We start from the raw sequence: 18,377 nt of genomic DNA on the forward strand, positions 1-18,377 counted from the left end.
TTTGTTTTTCAACATGTGTCTTATTTAACGTAGTATAGGTCATAATTTAAATTTGGTATAATAATGATAAAATTGATTATTTTTGTTCTTTAGAGGCTGTCCATGTGTATAGTTTGGTTATGTTCTAGGCTATACTGATGCACATGAAACTGGAAAATAAACTGCAGAAAATAATTTTTTGTCCATTAAATGATTCAAGCATAATACTGCTATTTATATTACGCTAATACAATAATGGGCTTTATTTTCTTCTATTCTCTGTTATTGTGCTGAGCAAATATTAATGCATGCAAATTGCTGTGTTCTAAATTGGGTTATTTTTGGCACATTCAGCTGGACAAAGCTTTGTAGAACATTCCCTAGTTGTGATACATTTTATGGAATCAAAATAATATTGAAGTGAGCCTGAAAAAAAAAAATCCATAACCACGGAAGGTTGCATTTTTGTCTGATTATTATTCAAAGCCATATACAAATGGCACATGATATAAAGTACTATTCAGTTGTATATTTGTAAAGGATCAACTACACCTGAATTCGGCTAATCAGGTTCATTTTTCAGTGATTGTTGGACAGTGATTGTTGAGCTAGTTTGAACGCTGAACATGCATAGTAAAATAGCAAGGTTCTGAGTAATTGAATCCTGCAGTTTCAGAAAGAAAAAAAAACAGATTTCTCTTTATCCCTTTATGTTGCCTAGTCATTTTCATGTAGCACACATTTTCAAGTACACCGGAGTGTGAGGCTCTTGTCTCAAACAGAATCACAACACGTATTTAACTCCAAACAGTATGGTGCTACAATGTACAGAGAGTTCAAAGATCAATAATATTCACATAGGCATGTGAACTCTCGTTCCGATCAGCATTAGTCGATGAGCTTCAGGTCGTTTCAGATCTCTTGCTTTGTGGTCAGAATACAACCTATAACTGGTGTTGTTCCTGGTGGAAGGCCTTGTCAATTCTTCCTGCCTGAGGTTTCTTCCCAGGGGGTAGGAAGACTGGGGTAATGTATTTGACACAGGGCTGGAGGGTAAATCATACTTATTTTGAAAAGTTATGTTAAAAATAGATGGCAGGTGATTGTTGACCTGGGACAGCCAATGCTTTGTGCTGGGAGGTCTTTTTAACCTGTAGCCATTCTCTTCTGGGATAAAGTCTATGAGGGCCTTGAAGACATTTCCTGTGTCACCACTGACACTCAATATTTCACCATCAGTGACGGCACCGGTGGCATCGGGCATCATGGCCTTGGTGACAACTTCTGCTGGATGGCAATCTGTTGGCTCCACCCTTTTAAAAAGACTGTAGTTCCTCTGGTTTCTGGACTCTTTGACAGGCGGCAACACACTAAAGCTTCTGATGCTAAGAGCAACTCTATTTTCCCTCTGAATTTGGCACGGTTCTATATGGTAATGGCAGACTGATGGTGATTTGTTTTGTTTACACTGTTCATCTCCAGACAGCAATTTGTTGATTAATGGCTCTGACATATTTTGCAGAGATAAGCTGAAAGAGTATAGTTCATCTGACGAGGAATTGTCCGTTTCCTCTGCAAGATCCAGAAGTGTTGGGGCAGTCTTTCTGAAAGTTTTCAGAGCATTTCCAGCAGAGCAATAGATTGGCAGATCAGAAAGGTTCAGGTCCGCACAGAGGAGACAGTGAGAGTCTATTGTGTCTTGCTTGATTTTTTTCCCCTTCCGTGGCAGTTGAAGAAATGCACCAAAAGGAGGAAATGTCCCCCAACCTTCAACCTGTTAAAAAATGCAGCCTGTGAGTTTTTACATTTAAATCATTAACAAATGAGAACACTACAGAAGCTTAATCTGAAATGCATATGCATACCACAAAATTTACACTGCCTTTTACACACACAATGTATTTACAGACTGTTCAATGCTGCAGAGACACAGCACAGTTGCATTTACGGACTTTACAAGTTAGTGTTATATATGACATTATGGATATACAAACAAGAAATAATTAATGAAAATAATTATAATCATAAAAAATATAAAATTCTAAAATATATAATCTGGAACCATGTTAAATAATGCACTGATACAGCCAAACCGGAGTTGTGCTATTAATACAGTGAGTTATGAGGGACCTTGGAACATGAATGAGGAACACACGCAAATGATAACAAATGGGTTACAAATCTTTTGTTTGGGCTCAAATTAAAACCCATTTGTAATTATTTGCGTGTTCCTCATTCATCATTTAGTCCCCAACAGAGTATTTTCAACTTAAAATTTTCAGTACAATCAACTTAGCTGTATAAGTCTTTTCAACTTAAATTACATTAAACTTACTTAAAAACATGAGTTGAATCTTGTATAACTTATTTTAAAAAGTTGAGAATTGCTTAACTTATTTTGATGAGCTAAAATATATAATCTGGAACCATGTTAAATAATGCACTGATACAGCCAAACCGGAGTTGTGCTATTAATACAGTGAGTTATGAGGGACCTTGGAACATGAATGAGGAACACGCAAATGATAACAAATGGGTTACAAATCTTTTGTTTGGGCTCAAATTAAAACCCATTTGTAATTATTTGCGTGTTCCTCATTCATCATTTAGTCCCCAACAGAGTATTTTCAACTTAAAATTTTCAGTACAATCAACTTAGCTGTATAAGTCAAGGGTCTGAATACTTAGGACCATGTGATATTTCAGTTTTTCTTTTTTAATAAATCTGCAAAAATGTCAACAATTCTGTGTTTTTCTGTCAATATGGTGTGCTGTGTGTACATTAATGAGGAAAAAAAATTAACTTAAATGATTTTAGCAAATGGCTGCAATATAACAAAGAGTGAAAAATTTAAGGGGGTCTGAATACTTTCCGTACCCACTGTATATATCAGTGAATAATAATGATAATAATAATAATAGTCAATTTACGTAATTCCCAAACTTATGTACAATTAACGAAAAAATATAGATACAAAGAGGGACAAAGACTGATATACATAAAATTATACAGCAATGTCAAAAGAAAGATCATTTAGATCAGGGGAAAGCACTGTCAGAATAACGGTGTCTTTTCTGATGTATTTTTAGATAACGAGCATGATAAAGGACATTATTCCTGCCATTTTAATGTCAGTTCTGGTCAGTGTTGGGGAAAGTTACTTTTAAAAGTAATGCATTACAATATTGCGTTACTCCATTAAAAAAGTAACTAATTACGGTACTTAGTTACTTTTTATGGAAAGTAATGCGTTACGTTACTTTTGCGTTACTTTTTAAACTGGACAGGGCTTGCTTGTTTGTTTTTCAAATAAAAAAGTTATATTTTTGGCAAATATAAAAGCCTTTTCACACCAAAAGTGAAATGAATAAGCCTCAGGCTGAAGCGAAAGTAAATTTACGTCCGTACAGCAGAATGCAGAAGAAGAAATTTCAACACACTTCAGCAATTAAAAAAAGACACACAAATGAGTAATTTGTGCTGATTAGTACGGTTGAACTGGATCATCGAAGGACAGAAGCAAAGACATCGGTTAATAAAATGGAATTAAATACATAAAGGATATTTGTGTTGTTTAACATTTAATTATTGCAGGTTTGCGTCATATTCTGAGCATTTTTTTATTCATTTTGAGGAATACTGAATCTGTTTTTTTATTTTGTGAGTGAGATGAATTAAGGCATATTCATATTAATTTTAGAACTACAGTGACATCTTCTGATTTCTCTCAACATGGGGACAGGAGAGCTGTCAATCAATAAATTGGAGAAAAAAAGTAACTAAGATATTCTCTTGTAAATTAAAAAGTAATGCGTTACTTTACTTGAAAAAAGTAATCTGATTACGTAACTCGCGTTACTTGTAATGCGTTACCCCCAACACTGGTTCTGGTTCGGTCCTGTTCATTTGACTCACAGCGTCTTCCCAGCCAGTGCGGCTCTGAAGCGAATGTATGTTGTGCTCCCTGCTACAATCCTCTTCGCTGAGATCCAACAACACATTCACATACTGTCTGCCCGAAGACTCTGTGTTCCTTTGTGTGCTGTAAATAGTCGTATGCTGTTTCTCAGCATCAGTATCGTCTGATGCACAGACTTCAGTGCTATTCATTCCGGACTGCTTCAGTCACAGCCTGAAACACAGCAGCAACAACAACAACAACAAAAGAGATAATTTTGTGTCTCACAAGTTAGCTCTCAAGTTGTCAGTTCACGTCTGTAGATAAGGAAAAACTGTTTCGTATGACACCCTAATGAACTAGCCAACTGAAAGCCAGCAAACATAGCATCATAAGAATAAACATGCAATCAGCATCCTAAATAGGCTACATAAACAACTGTCAACTTACGTTAAGTTTGACAACACTAACATCTTATATGTGGTACAGTTGGCCAATAAAAAATGAGTGTAAATGCATACATTGGTATTCCATTTCTGTGAAGTAAAACTGCGTGAACTGATGTTTAGAGTCCTGGTTGCCATGATAACCGTGGGAGAGGATGACGTAGTGGAAAAAGACGAGGCGTAATGTCGGCATTAATGCAATGGTTATTCTGTACACTTGATGTAGGGTAGCTTATTGTTAATAAAACAATATCTATAAATATATTTTTAAATAAAGTCTTAAAATTAATTATAGCTTATACACTGTGTTGTAGTTTTGTTAATTTACTTATGATCTTTCCATTGTAGGCATTCACGACACGCTTAATATGACAGAATGATTATTTATTTAGTTATTTATTTCATTTTCTTAATTTTGTGAAAATGTAACAGGTATAGGGTCTATGCCGTTTTAAAATGTAGCAATAAAGGCACTCGCATCCCTCTAACTTTACCTTTGGCTAATTGTTGCATAAGCTTTGCAGAATGATTACCGATGGGCAGGCCATATTATTAATAATAGGTAGGCTATCAAAACGGTTTTCTTTATTTTGTATTTTTTAAGAAAGTGCGTTTATTCTGAGCTGTTATTGCAGTGTTTCGTCTACTGTGAGACGTGATCCAGCGCACGGACTGCTTGTGGCTGAGGGGGTGTGTTTAACTGGCAGGGAACTGACGGATGGGCTCATGAATATTAATTATTAAGACGCGCCGTTCGGGTTCAGTTGATTGGCTGAAAGGTAGACGTCGGTATGAGTGATAGTCAACTGACGAATTAAGCTCACTTTGGCTTATGACTATTAATTACGTTTCTTGACCTCGCGATTGAGGAAGGTTGGCAAGAAGCGTCGGCTTGACCTAACATTTATTCATGACCTAAAGCTTTGCCTTAGTAGGTTTCAACCGGCAGCAGCATCTCGGCAAAGATCGGTTCAGGTATCCGCAGCACCATCAACCATAGCTTCCCGTAGCCTATAATGCGAAAGGACACTTAACATCAGACCTCTACTGAAACATTTTCAAAGGATTTGCAGACTCTTTTATGGAAGCCGAGGCTGCTGTGGTAATGCTGCCTCCCAAGAACTGCATCCCCAGAAACTACAGTTGTATCGCTGGGCTGTTCGGAAGCTTGACAGCAGCAGAGCACAAGCTGGAGGACGGAGAAGAAGAGATGGAGGGAGAGGAAAGCAAGAATGGGGACTGTGAATCGTTAGAAACCAGCGTAGTGAATGAAAAACCGAGAGGAAGGGAGTCATTCCTGAAGCCCCCGCATAGCCCGACACAGCGCCGCAGGTGCAAGTCTCTCCCCACATCAGCTGAAAGAGCCAAATTAGAGATCGCACGAAGCCGGAGCCCAAGCAGTCAGAAAAAGGTACGTTTCGCTGACTCTCTGGGCCTGGACCTGATTTCTATCAAACACTTTGATGACACGGATATGCCTGAGGTTCCAGACCGCATTATTAACAAATTCAAAAAAGCCAGAGCTCTCCACTTGAATAATTTCGACAAGTCCAACACGTCTAGCCAGTCCGTGTTTATGGAGCTGCTCTTCGCAAATCCAGGATCCCAGCCAGACTTCCTTGACAGAGTTGTTGCAGCGAAGGTTTTACTGGAGTCTGTTCAGGCTGAGGAGTGCAGCCTCGCGGGGATCGCGCGGGTCCTTAACTTGGCTTTCGAAAAAAAGGTCTATTTGAGGTACACCATAAATAACTGGACGACATTTATGGATATTCTGGCGTTTTACGTCCCCCATTCCAGCGACGGTCAGACTGACAAGTTCAGCTTCAAAATCATCACCCCGACCTTTCTGGAGTTTGGAGGAACACTGCAGTTTGCCATCAAGTACTGTGTCGGGGGAGGAGAATTTTGGGACAGCAACAATGGGAATAATTACAGAGTAAGACGACACAGATTTAAAATTTCTCCTCCAAGGGAATGGGAGAACGGATGGATCCATTTTATTTAGTGCGCGCATCAGCCGTTCCGCTATGACGAAGCTTGCTCATTAATATTAATTATGTGGCTTCCATTGACTGATTGGCTAAGTAATAATCGTGAGCCAAGGCTTCGCCATAGTAGGATTAGTAATCTCTCCAGCAGTGTACCATGAAGGAACTATACTGACCTTCCATGAAAAACGTATGTAGCATACCACATATTCGTAAATGTAACTGTGCTTTTGTCATTGCTTAACCAATGGTAGAGAATAGGAAATTAAATTGACGTCAGAAAGGTAACCACTAATTGACGAATGTAACATTAGGCACATTGTTCTCTGACACTGATTGTTTAGCTGCCGTACATGGATGGTTAAGGAGACAAGACCCTGTCCTGCATTCATTAAAATGAGCAGCGCCATTTTAAAGGCAGAGTAAGTGATTTCTGGTAGCCAATGTTGATATTTGAAATCACCAAAACAAACACGCCCCTACCCAAAAGGGTCTTGCCCCTGTTTTGATAGCTCCGCCCCACATTTATGTACGCAACCCAGGCAAAGATTAGTTCTGTGAAACAAAGCAAAACCAATGTTACACCGTGTCTACATCGGACGTGAGCGGCACGGCGCAACAAATCCCTGACAGAAAACTGCTGCCGGGTTCTATTTATGACGTGCTGACACAAATTTCAAATGGTTTTCAACGGTCGTTTGATCGCGTCCAGTGTAGGCAGACTTTAGCTGTTGTAGACACGGGTGTTACTCACCTATTGAGAAGAAACAAAGCAACCTCGGCGTCCAATCGCAGGCCTCCGCTCCTTGAGTTCTCTCCAGCGCTGGAAAGCTGATCCGATATTTACACGGGTCCTACTTCTTGGCTTATCGTTCCGCAGACGTTTTCCTCTTTTGTTTTTTATCCGCCATCTCTATCTTTCTGTCGCTCGGCTCGGCTAATGTCCGTCCCGTGCACTGAAAGCTCTCTCCTCCACATCACGAGTAGACACGCCCCTTATTGCTGAATGGCTACAAGTTTGTTTTGCGATTCGGCCCGAATCAGTTTTCTAAAGTGTTTTTGAAAAATCACATACCCTGCCTTTAATGAACCCAGTTTACATTTAGCATGTGCTGTAATAGGATATTGTGTAACAACTACATAACCCACAGTGAGCCTGTTACTCTTCAGTTTCAGTGAAATCATGGTGCTTCAGCATCACTGTGCTTGTTTTACATAAAATTGCAGCTAAGGGTTTCGGCTAACGTTACCTCTGAGGAAGATTTTGATACAATAATAAATCAAACCTTTTAGAAGAGGCTATACCTTGGATCCATGAAAAACTGTGACCAGTTCTGGTCTGCCTGCTGCAAGCAGGCCTTGAACAACCGCCTCTTCAGGCCAGAGGAATAAGGATTACCTGCACCAAGGTGTCTTGCTTTAGCAATCCATGTGCAGCAATTAAATATTGCATACATTTTCATGCAGGCTGTTGACTATTTTGTGTTTTACTTTTAAATCCGTCCAAAAAAATTACTAAAATTACAAAAAAATATATAATAGTTGGGATAGTCCACTCAAAAATGAAAATTCTCTCACCGTTTAGAAAAATATTACATCTTTTACACATTAACAAAAGGGTCATTTTGTGGGTGGAATTATCCCTTTAACGCATGGTACTGGTCTCATTGTGAACGATTCATCCTTGCATGCTTGCTTTTCCTGTGATATGCTCACTTGACAACGAGGGCTCTGTAGAATAGCTATCAAACTGATAAATGCTAAACAATACTCGGCAGTGCAATGGGATCAGAGTGAGAGTTAAATAGGGGATGTGTGAGTGATAACAGCTGTGTGCAATCAGTGCTGTGCAATCAACAGTGTGTGTGTCGTTAGTGCAATGAATGATGGGATATGTAGTCCGGGGTGATATGCAACAGTGTGTAGTGCAAGAGTCAATGAAATGGGAAGGGTGACCTCTGATGGCTAGCAGATGGAAGTTCATGGACCTGATACGTGACAATTTTATTGTATGATGGTCATAATCATTTAATGTCATTTATGTCGATGCCATTTTAAATGTCATTTGCATAAATGTAATTTAAATCACACTTTTTTCATACCTTCCTCCACCAGCAATGACGTAGCACATAAATGAATATACTTCAGCTTAATAATAATGTGGTTTTGATTTGGTAAAAGGTGCTTGGTAAAAAATATATGATGAAAATATTGATTGTGCATGCACTGTATGAAATCCCCCCACCCACCCCACATTTTTATGGAAAAGGGATTGTAAAATTACAGAAATGTGCATGACAGCGTGACACCAAAGTGGCTCTGTAAAATAAAAAAAAATACCTTTGTGAAAAAATTAAAAGAAGGTAAAATTTTCTGATTTTATAATTGACCTATAACTCAAAAGTTTATGACGCTTCTTTGGGGTTCACTAATGTTACATGAGTAATTGTGAGTTGCTGTCATTGTCTGCATACACTTGTTGACCTTGAAAACCCAAATCCTATAAACCTTAGATGTCATAAAGTAATTTTATGACTAAATATATTAAAACAAATATATCTCCATCGTTTTATTTATTCTCTTTTAATCAGATGATAACATATAGAAGATTATTTATTTTTTGACAAAACCAAATGAGTAGGTATTTTCAGGGATAATTAACATTTAAAACACCCAGACCTTAATAAAACAAGCTGTTACATTGAAGTGAAGTTATCAGCTTTCATGCTAAAACCATAACAACAGAAAGTGTTCAAGACAAGTCAGGGTTTAATATACCTCACACTGTGTAACCGAAGTCTTGGCAGTTTGTGTTATATTATAAGTGTTATTTTTAATTATCTAACATGGGAGTAGGTCAGTGAAGTATTTCAAGCCATACCTGAAATACCTTAGATTTGAAGATTGGCCATCTCAACTGATTTCAGTGGCAAAAGCACACTAAAAACAATTATGTCAAAGACTTCTCCATAGTTAAGCATAGACCTTATCTTCAGAATGCTGTCTTTGAACTGCAGTGGCTCTTTATATTTCTATGGCATTGCTGTCAAAGAGTAATTAGCTGGTGAAGCGGATTTACTTTTTGTAGAGTTAATGAAAGTTATGATAGAGCACTGTAATGTTTGAAGAGGATGCCATAACAAATGTCAGTAGACCGGGAAGATTTTAAATCGAGTGGTCCATAAAATTGTAAGATCAGTGCTGAAAAGGGGCGGAGCTATATTAGATCTATAGTGAATTACTGCCACTCAAGCTGGGCTATCAGGTTGCTGGGCAGATTAAACGACTTCCTGATCCTCTTGTACTCTGCGTCAGTCAGGGTCGTAGCTAGGGTATCTGGGGCCCCTGTACAGGTTGTTGCTGTGGGCCCTCCTCAGTTGAAATCGCAGGAGCCCGCTGAAAGCCCTGATAATCGTCACTACCTTTCTCCCACGGCTACAGCTGATGGTTGAACATTGAAAATCATGTCACCCGAAGCAGCCATGTTTCATTAGTGCCCTGTAAATGTTTTGACATCAGTCAAAGATTACGCACTTTTATTTAAGACTTTTTTTGGTCTTTAGCCGCACTGTGAATAGTTTATTACTGTATGACAAATGATTGTAAAGCTGAACTTTTCAAAAAGTATGAATAGAGCATCTACTCTTTGTAAAGTTATACAGCATTCAAAAAGAATTCAGATAACTTACATATTATGTATTGTTATAATTATATATTTTATATATTAATTATATATTTTGTTGCCACGTTTTGTTATGTTACAGCCTTATGCTAAAATGAAATCATCTAAAAGATGATCCAGAGAAATGTAATGCACCTAAACCAAATTTCAGGTGTCACAAAAAAAGCATCTGAACACTTAACTTATTGTATATCTTTGTGATATAATTTTATTTTTATTTTTTTGGTTTGGGGCATATTTAAAGCATTTTAGCATAAGGCTGCAACATAACAAATATGAAAAAAAAATAAGGAGTCTGAATACTTTCTGAATGACTGTTGCACAAATGAACATCCTGCTTTTCTTTAACATCCACAAGTTATACCTCTTAAATGCCATTCTTTGTATATGTTTTTTTCTTCACTTGGTTTATTCTCCTTTAGTCATTTTCAGTTTTAAACTACGGGTTTGGGACAGTTGGAAGGCAAGTCGAAGGAAAAGGCTTGCTATTTTAAGTTCTTATTGCACTGTAAAATAGTTTGATCTTTGTGGAAGAAAATAACTGATATGTGCTGTTGTTTCACAAATGTCATCCTGTGTTTGTTTTAACCTATGCAATACCTGTCTTTAATATTTCTGTTTTGCAATTGTATCAGTGTGTAATGTTGTTAATCGTTTTATTTTGGAATGGTAATACTGTTATGTCTTCTGCTTGCATGTACAGACACCGTGCACCTTTATTTATGTAGTGAAGGTCTAATGTAGCATAACTGAGTTAACACAAGAATTAAAGTATTTTGAGGTATCAAAATTCACTGTGTAATATCTCATTGTTCCTCAGCTTTACCCACTGTGTAGAGTATTGTTGGGGAAATGCACACACCTCAATTCTCTGTGTTTGGTAATAAAATGCTGTTATAATATAAAATGTTTAAGTGTATTCATTTGAAGTTTCATAAACTCCTCTTACACATAACATGCTAAGATTAGTTAGACTACAAGTTAGTCATCTAATTGTTTTTTAACAATTAGTTTGGCTAAGTTTATGCAAATGTAATTTTTTCCCCCCAGTAAATTTTATGGACATTTAATCCTAAAACACAACACAATGCAAAACACTGCATTAAAATTTCATAAATATCTGTGACAAATCAATGTGGAAAATTCCATAATATTTAGCTTTGATACATTTCTCGGACCATCCTTAATAGTTGCTCATTTAAATGTCTCGAATTGTTCTTGAAAGCTTGAATTGTTCCAAGTCTTCAGTCAGCATATTGATGACTGCTTTACACAAGATATTCATTAGCATACAGTGATGACGAAAAGTATTTTCAGTAAGTGAAACATATAGAGTTGCACTGATATTCGCTTACAGTTGTATTGCTATTAATGATAGGACTTAGAAATTAAATACAGTATATTATACCATTTAATTGAAGGCCACTAAAAGTTTATCTCAAATCTTTAATATGATTTATTAGCAAAAATCGTAGTGCTTATCGTTTGGGGTGTACACTCATGGTCTTTGGGGTCTCTGGAGACCCCAGGCAACACATTTTTATGTTGTAACAAAATAATAATTTTTTTTTAAACAAATGCATTTTTCTCTGTTTATTAATGTTTTTACTCCACATCTGTGCAGTTTTTGGAGGATTTATGATATATATTTTTTTAATTTATATATATATATAAAAAAATGTATATAGGTTTTTATACAAAAACAGCTAGTACCTTGTGCATAAACAGGTGTCGGCTTGGGCGAAGAACAAGATCTTCATACTGTTCCTCATCTTTTTCTAGCTGAATACTAAAGTCCCTTTGAGAATGCCATGATTGGTTTGACTCCATGCTGAAACACACACACACACAAGTGAATATCAAATGGTGCACAAAAAAACTAGCAAAGTTGGTATCAGTTATTAACACATGAAAAAAATTATGCATTGGTGTTGCATTATTTTACTTTCAATAGTAATATGTTACACCGTGGGTCTTAAACTTTTCAGGGCCAAGAACCACGCAGGTTCAAAAGTTAGTGAACCCCTGAATTTTTTTTTTCTCTCCTTCTCTCTCTTTTTTTTTTTGGTTTTATGGTTTCAATAGCTGGGGGCAATGACTGGAAGCTTCATTTATGCATTAATTTATACATGTAGTACCTTGTGCATAAACAGGTGTCGGCTTGGGCGAAGAACAAGATCTTCATACTGTTCCTCATCTTTTTCTAGCTGAATACTAAAGTCCCTTTGAGAGGTAATCTCAGCCAAATTTGATGAGCGATTAATTTGCAATTAATTTGATTATTCACCACATAATGTAATTATTTAGATTACAATTTTTAATAACTTAACAGCCCTACTCATTATGAAGACGGGGCAGGTTCAAAAGTTAGTGAACCCCTGAATTTTTTTTTTCTCTCCTACTCTCTCTTTTTTTTATGGTTTTATGGTTTCAATAGCTGGGGGCAATGACTGGAAGCTTCATTTATGCATTAATTTATACATGTAGTACCTTGTGCATAAACAGGTGTCGGCTTGGGCGAAGAACAAGATCTTCATACTGTTCCTCATCTTTTTCTAGCTGAATACTAAAGTCCCTTTGAGAATGAAGACCAAAGAGCTGTCAAAGGATGTCAGAGACAAGATTGTAGATCTGCACAAGGCTTGAACGGGCTACAAGACCATCACCAAGAAGCTTGGTGATAAGGAGACAACTGTTGGTGCGATTATTCGGAAATGGAAGAAATACAAAACAACCATCAATCGGCCTCGGTCTTGAGCTCCGTGCAAGATCTCGCCTCATGGGGTAAGGATGATCATGAGAAAGATTAGGGATCAGCCCCGAACTACACGGTAGGAGCTTGTTAAGGATCTTAAGGCAGTTGGGACCACAGTCACCAAGCAAAGCATTGGTAACACTCCGCTGCAATGGGCTGAAATCCTGCAGCGCCCGCAAGGTCCCCCTGCTCAAGAAGGCACATGTACAGGCCCATTTAAAGTAGGGCTGTTCGATATGGACAAAAAAAAAACCTATCGCAATTTCTTTGATTAATTTTGCGATTTCGATTTTAATCACGATTTTGACACACACAGACATGCTTTACAGTCATAAATGCATTCAGTGCTAATTTGAAACATATTTCCAAAAGAAAACCAATTAGAGCTTTATCAAGAAGCTGTAACATGTCTCTAGAACAGACATAAGGCAAAATAATCACTAAGTAAAGGTGTAACAAAATGTCTCTAGAATAGACATATTGCAGGGGGGAAAAATGCCATGTATTGGTCATAGAGCTCTTTGTGGCGTTGCCTCAGATGCTGAACTAGATTTGATACGCCAAGTTCACACGTACTCCATCTGCAGTGCCTATACAGTATGTGTATGCGGTGCAGAAGCAGCACGGACTCATTTTGCTTTCGCACAGGACGCGTTTGCAGTCTGCTCCTGATCCGTGGCTGTTTACCAAACACAACATTTATCCATTATTTTGATTTCAAATCTTTTTCAGCATTGTGATTCTCTTTTATCACAGTACAGTAATACAATCTTTCATAGACATATTCACGTTTAAACTCAATAAATATAACTTTGTTTAACTACCACCACGAGTGCCATCTAAAAATCCATGACTTTTCCAGGCATGGAAATGTCTGTTTTAAAATTTCATGACTTTAAAAAAATTTTTCATGACCGTAAGAAGATGCACGCTGTTAATCACGTAAGCTGGTCCTCCATTGCGTGAATGCTCCGTTACCTCTCCCTCCTCTAATCATGCCGGATCCGTCACCCCACTTTGTTCCGGGACCTCGCAATTTACAAATTAAGCACTGTCTAGGCCCATACCTTACCTTACTTGGCAGACTATCACCAGTATGGGTAGTGGTGTCAAGGTTATAAATTATAATTTGATACCAAGTTCTACAGGACTATGTGAGATAGAAAGCAAATACAGTCGGCACATCCCAAAGTTTCACAGCCCAGCAAAGTCCAAAAAGCAGGTAAAATGAGAAAAGGAAACAGAAAATGAAAAAACGACAGAAAGGTAAATAAGAAATTCTTGAGGTATAACATTCCTACCAAGCAGCACTGTGATCTCAAAAGACTCTGTGACCTATGCCAAGGGATGCTCTTGATATACTATGATCCTTTCAGAAGCTGCAGAACAACATGGTTTACAGGGGAAAGCTGGATTTGATTTGATTCTCTACAAAGTACAACAGGATGCCCAAATGCTAAAGGGATAGAGGGTTTCATTCTAAATCTTTCCCATCTTTATTTCACAGCGTCTGGTAAAATCACTTCTATTTCTTTTCCAGTTTACAGAGAAGGTAGGCCACCCTATTGAGCAGTTCTAGCATGCTAAGTCACTCATGCTGACTCATGCAAGTTTGGGTTGGATGCTCCAAGGGTCTCCTCCCTTAGAAGATTATAAACATATTTTGCTAACATTTTTACAGATATTTGCTCATTCTCCTGCTTGAGTGGACTTCAGTGGACACCACTTGTTCTGTGATTTATATGATGAGCTTTTAAAAAAGTGAATTAATAAATGTACCTCTTAACTCTCTGTTCCGTCAACCGCATGGCTTCCTCTGCAACCTCTCTCCTTGATCTCTCCTCCTCTAATCTAGAGTTGAACTGAGACAGATGAAACTCTGCCTCAGCCAGCCTGGACAAAACATTTAAGAGAGTATCACACAAAAAAGTTTACAACATGAGTCATTTACAAACATTGTCTGTCTGTCAAACCTCATCTTGAGATCTCCGCTGTCTGAACCACTTGGGTTAAAATTCTCACTGATTGGTTCCTGAGGGGCGCCTGGTGGAACTTCTGTGTAAACTGAATCCTGTTGAGAAATGAACAGACTTAAACATATAAAAGACTCAATTCTAATTTCATTTCAAGGCCCTATCATATTCGTTCCTTTTTCAGGGCCAAGAACTAGAGGTGTTGTTGCACCAGATCTTTCTGTTAGATTTCTTCATCTGGTTGGGAGTGTATGGCAATATATGATACAAATGATGAGATTTGGTAGTAAACCAATCTTGTCCAAAACTCATCAAAATTGTTTTTTTGCTGGACTATTCAAATGTTAAAATGACAGGACCAGCTACCTGAAAAACAGGAAATGAGGCAACACATGTTATTTTGATTAAAAGTTGTGTAAGCAGGAAAAAGTCATGTGATTACTGAACCACTGCACTGCAGCACCTCTGTGTGTGCACTCTGCCTTTAAATGAACATCAAAATAAATAAATAAACCATTTATGATACTCATAAAATCAGATACAAGTAAACTTCCAAATTGGCACATTCTGATTTTTTAATTTATCAACAGGACTGAAACGATGCAGTTTAGTGACTTATTTGAAAACTGATATTTTTACCAATATGATACAGGGTACATTTATTGATCAGCTGATATAGCAATAATTGTCTTCAACTAGATAGTTGCAGTAACAATGTTCATTATATAATTTAAAGAATCAAAAATCATACATATCAACATTCAGATAGCACCACAATTTCCAACAACCTCACATCCAATGACCTGTCATTCATATTAACTTTTAGCCAAGAACCCATTGACAAAAAATATATAAGTTTACATGGAAAGGCACCGAAACTTTACTGGACATACTGGAACGGTTAGATTTCAGGCAGAGAAGGTACCCGAGTAAGTGAAATTACTTTGGCCTGTATATATATATTAGTGCTGGGCAGTATGACCAAAAATTTATATCACGGTACTTTTCAAAATTATACCGGTTTTACGGTATATGTCAGTATTTTTTTTTTTCATGCATGACCGGGTGTTAACCATATTTTCTACTGATTGAGAGAGGAAATACTGCAGTATATTGACTTAGAATGCCCTATTTTACTGTCATGATGAGTGAATATTGTCAAAAAATACCACACTAAATAGTGACTAAACACGACCCCTTTTAATACATGTTAACCAGAAGTCACTCTCATTTATAATCGCGGCATCGTCTGATAAAATCAACATGCATCTACACTAAAGAGCGGCTATGCGGTTGTTTTGGCTATATTACTTTTTTGTCTCATGCAGCGCACTGCCTGCGTCTGAGTAACAAACTAAAAAAAACAACAAACAAAAAAAGTGCATGTGATATTAACAGACGAACTACGCTCATATTTATAATTCCAAACAATCAGTAAGCGGCAGGTGCTAGGAAACGCTGTTTTGTAGTCATTTATTGACGAGTCGGCTGCGGTGCGGACAACTGAATGCGCTGCTTCTCTGCCGCTCACTGCACAGAACAGATGCCGAGAGAGGTGACAATTCTCTGGGAAAGTTAGACCTCGCGTTCGCGGGACAGCGCTGGCGAAATCTTCCAACTGAACCATAGCTAAGGCTTATCCAAAAAAGTCGATAGGTTTGTCAGTATGAGTATTCTATGGAAAAAATCAGCTAAAGTCGCGCTCGTGCTAATATATATATATATATATATATATATATATATATATATATATATATATATATATATATATATATATATACACACACACACACACACACACACACACACATACATATATACTGTATATATATGGAAAAATTATTTAAACAAACCTTAAAACATTTTTCTTTGTAGCAGTTGTTACAGTATTTCCAATCCACCTTTATAGAAAGATAAACTCACCTGTGTGGGTGAATACTGGTTTTGAAATTGTCTCTCCAGCCAATTGCAGCGATTCTGGAGCTCACTAACAGTCTGCTGTGAGTCTCTGAGCATCTTGGAAATGGTGCTTAACTGGGAGGACACACCTTCCTTTTCCTCAATTGCCTGTTGCAACTAGTACATATACAAGGATAATAAAACATGCACAGATATAAAAGAAAATAATTCATGGCAGTAAATATAACACTTTATTTTGTTTTCCAGATGGAACATTTGGATGCATACCTTGATGTTGAGTTGTTGGAGGCTAAACTCCTTTTGCTGGACCTCTCGCTGGCAGTGCTGCAGATGGCTATGCAACTGGACCCAGTGTTCTTGAGACACATCTTTACCTTGCAAAGCCATGGACTCCTGAAGATACACAGAAAAAAGCAACTAATTTTTCTGAGTTTTATGTAAAACAATGTGAAACAAGTGCTGGGACCAAAATAGCCAAAATCTCCCTGAAAAATTTAAATGTTGCTGCATCATCATTCACCTACTCAAACTATGCCCTAAAAACGTGTACTCTTTTTGTGAAGAAAAATTTACATACTTTTGAGTGTGTAGCAGAATAATAGGCAAGTTTTGGGATATAATAACCACATCATAATTGCATTTTAATGGATCACTTTGTCGCACAGTTAAGTGCATCATTATGTCACAGTTAACATCCTCGTATACCATTTTCATCAGGTTACATATAGTAGCACACACCCCCTTTTATCCAAATCTCCTTTACTGTCATTAGAATTTCCTTTCTCAAACCTGAACACTTGCCCAATAGCCTTTCTAGTAAATATCTGCTTTTTTACAGCATCTAGTTATTTTTCTTTTAGAGTTAGACAACTCAAAATACTGGAAACCTGCATCAAAGTCTAAACATCAACACAAGATTATTATCTAGATGTTGCCAAGAAAGAATATTCCGACCTTGCATTTGAACAGGACATTAAACATGTTCAAACTCTAGATGAGTTGAAATTCTTTTTCTTATTCTTGAATTTCTTATTTCAATTCAATAATTGTTTCACATTTAGCACTAACCAGGATATGGTGTTTCTCTCTCTCCATCGTCTTGTCTTCTTCCACTTTGCTGGATTCCCACTTGTGGTGTTGTAGCTGGTGCTGAATTCTCTGAATCTGATAATTGGAATTTCTGCAGACCTCTTCTTTTTCCAGGACCAATTTACAGATTTCTTCTTCCTTTAATGATTTTTCACTGATAACTTTAAGCAGCTCTTGTTTGGTCAAATCGAATTCCTCTTGAAGTTTCTTGTACAGTTCATCCAGTTTCTGAATTTGCGACTGAGCAGCAAAAGTGACTTGTTCCTTCTCAGTTTGTGTTTCCCTGAGTTGTGTGATCTCTGAGGTTAATTGCTCTATTTGACAGGTCAGCAGTGAAACTGTGTTTTCCAGTTCAGATGCACTACCTTGCAAGTGCAGACACTTTTCCTTCTCCTGCCTCAATAAAGAATCATTTTCATTAATAATTCTGACGAGATGGTTATTCTTTTCTTGTAGGCTCTTTAACTCTCTTTGAATTTGAGCAATTTCGCCCATTTCTAATTTCAGTCTGGCTTCACATGATTCTGATTGTGCCATTAATGTCTTCTTAACCAGAGAAAACTCTTTATCTTTGTTAAACAGCAACCTATCTTTTTCTTGCAGAGCTGTCTGCAAATTCTGAACTTCTTCATGTAGCTCAGAGATC

General features: G+C 37.4%; 3 protein-coding genes across 4 annotated transcripts in view; 1 reads left to right on the forward strand and 2 right to left on the reverse strand.

The window, feature by feature from the left end:
• Positions 1 to 689: 689 nt before the first annotated feature.
• cunh16orf46 (chromosome unknown C16orf46 homolog) lies at positions 690 to 4,404 on the reverse strand. Of its 2 annotated transcripts, XM_016252958.1 has the most exons (3): positions 4,329 to 4,404; positions 3,896 to 4,112; positions 690 to 1,753 (listed from the first exon to the last, which is right to left on the reverse strand). In XM_016252958.1, exons 2-3 carry the CDS (start codon positions 4,088 to 4,090, stop codon positions 833 to 835), a joined length of 1,116 nt encoding a protein of 371 aa, XP_016108444.1. In that variant the 5' UTR covers positions 4,091 to 4,112; positions 4,329 to 4,404; the 3' UTR covers positions 690 to 832. The 2 variants fall into 2 exon arrangements, with proteins under 2 accessions (XP_016108444.1, XP_016108443.1); XM_016252957.1 differs by lacking the exon at positions 4,329 to 4,404 and having other exon boundaries at positions 3,896 to 4,225.
• Positions 4,405 to 5,390: 986 nt separating this feature from the next.
• On the forward strand, positions 5,391 to 6,777 carry LOC107567296 (protein phosphatase 1 regulatory subunit 3E). The gene has a single exon (XM_016252959.1). The coding sequence runs from the start codon at positions 5,406 to 5,408 to the stop codon at positions 6,327 to 6,329; it is 924 nt and encodes a 307-aa protein (XP_016108445.1). The 5' UTR covers positions 5,391 to 5,405; the 3' UTR covers positions 6,330 to 6,777.
• A 4,909-nt stretch (positions 6,778 to 11,686) lies between these two features.
• The window catches only part of LOC107567291 (golgin subfamily A member 4), a 41,526-nt gene continuing 34,835 nt past the window's right edge, over positions 11,687 to 18,377 (reverse strand). The window contains exons 17-22 of the mRNA XM_016252944.1: positions 17,711 to 18,363; positions 16,910 to 17,035; positions 16,646 to 16,798; positions 14,723 to 14,820; positions 14,529 to 14,642; positions 11,687 to 11,825 (exon numbers count right to left, since the gene is read on the reverse strand). Of these exons, the coding sequence (XP_016108430.1) occupies positions 11,687 to 11,825; positions 14,529 to 14,642; positions 14,723 to 14,820; positions 16,646 to 16,798; positions 16,910 to 17,035; positions 17,711 to 18,363 (1,283 nt within the window). The remainder of the gene's footprint in view (positions 11,826 to 14,528; positions 14,643 to 14,722; positions 14,821 to 16,645; positions 16,799 to 16,909; positions 17,036 to 17,710; positions 18,364 to 18,377) is intronic.

This window comes from Sinocyclocheilus grahami, unplaced genomic scaffold (assembly GCF_001515645.1).
Source record: "Sinocyclocheilus grahami isolate Dianchi unplaced genomic scaffold, SAMN03320097.WGS_v1.1 scaffold1142.1, whole genome shotgun sequence".
Taxonomy (NCBI): domain Eukaryota; kingdom Metazoa; phylum Chordata; class Actinopteri; order Cypriniformes; family Cyprinidae; genus Sinocyclocheilus; species Sinocyclocheilus grahami.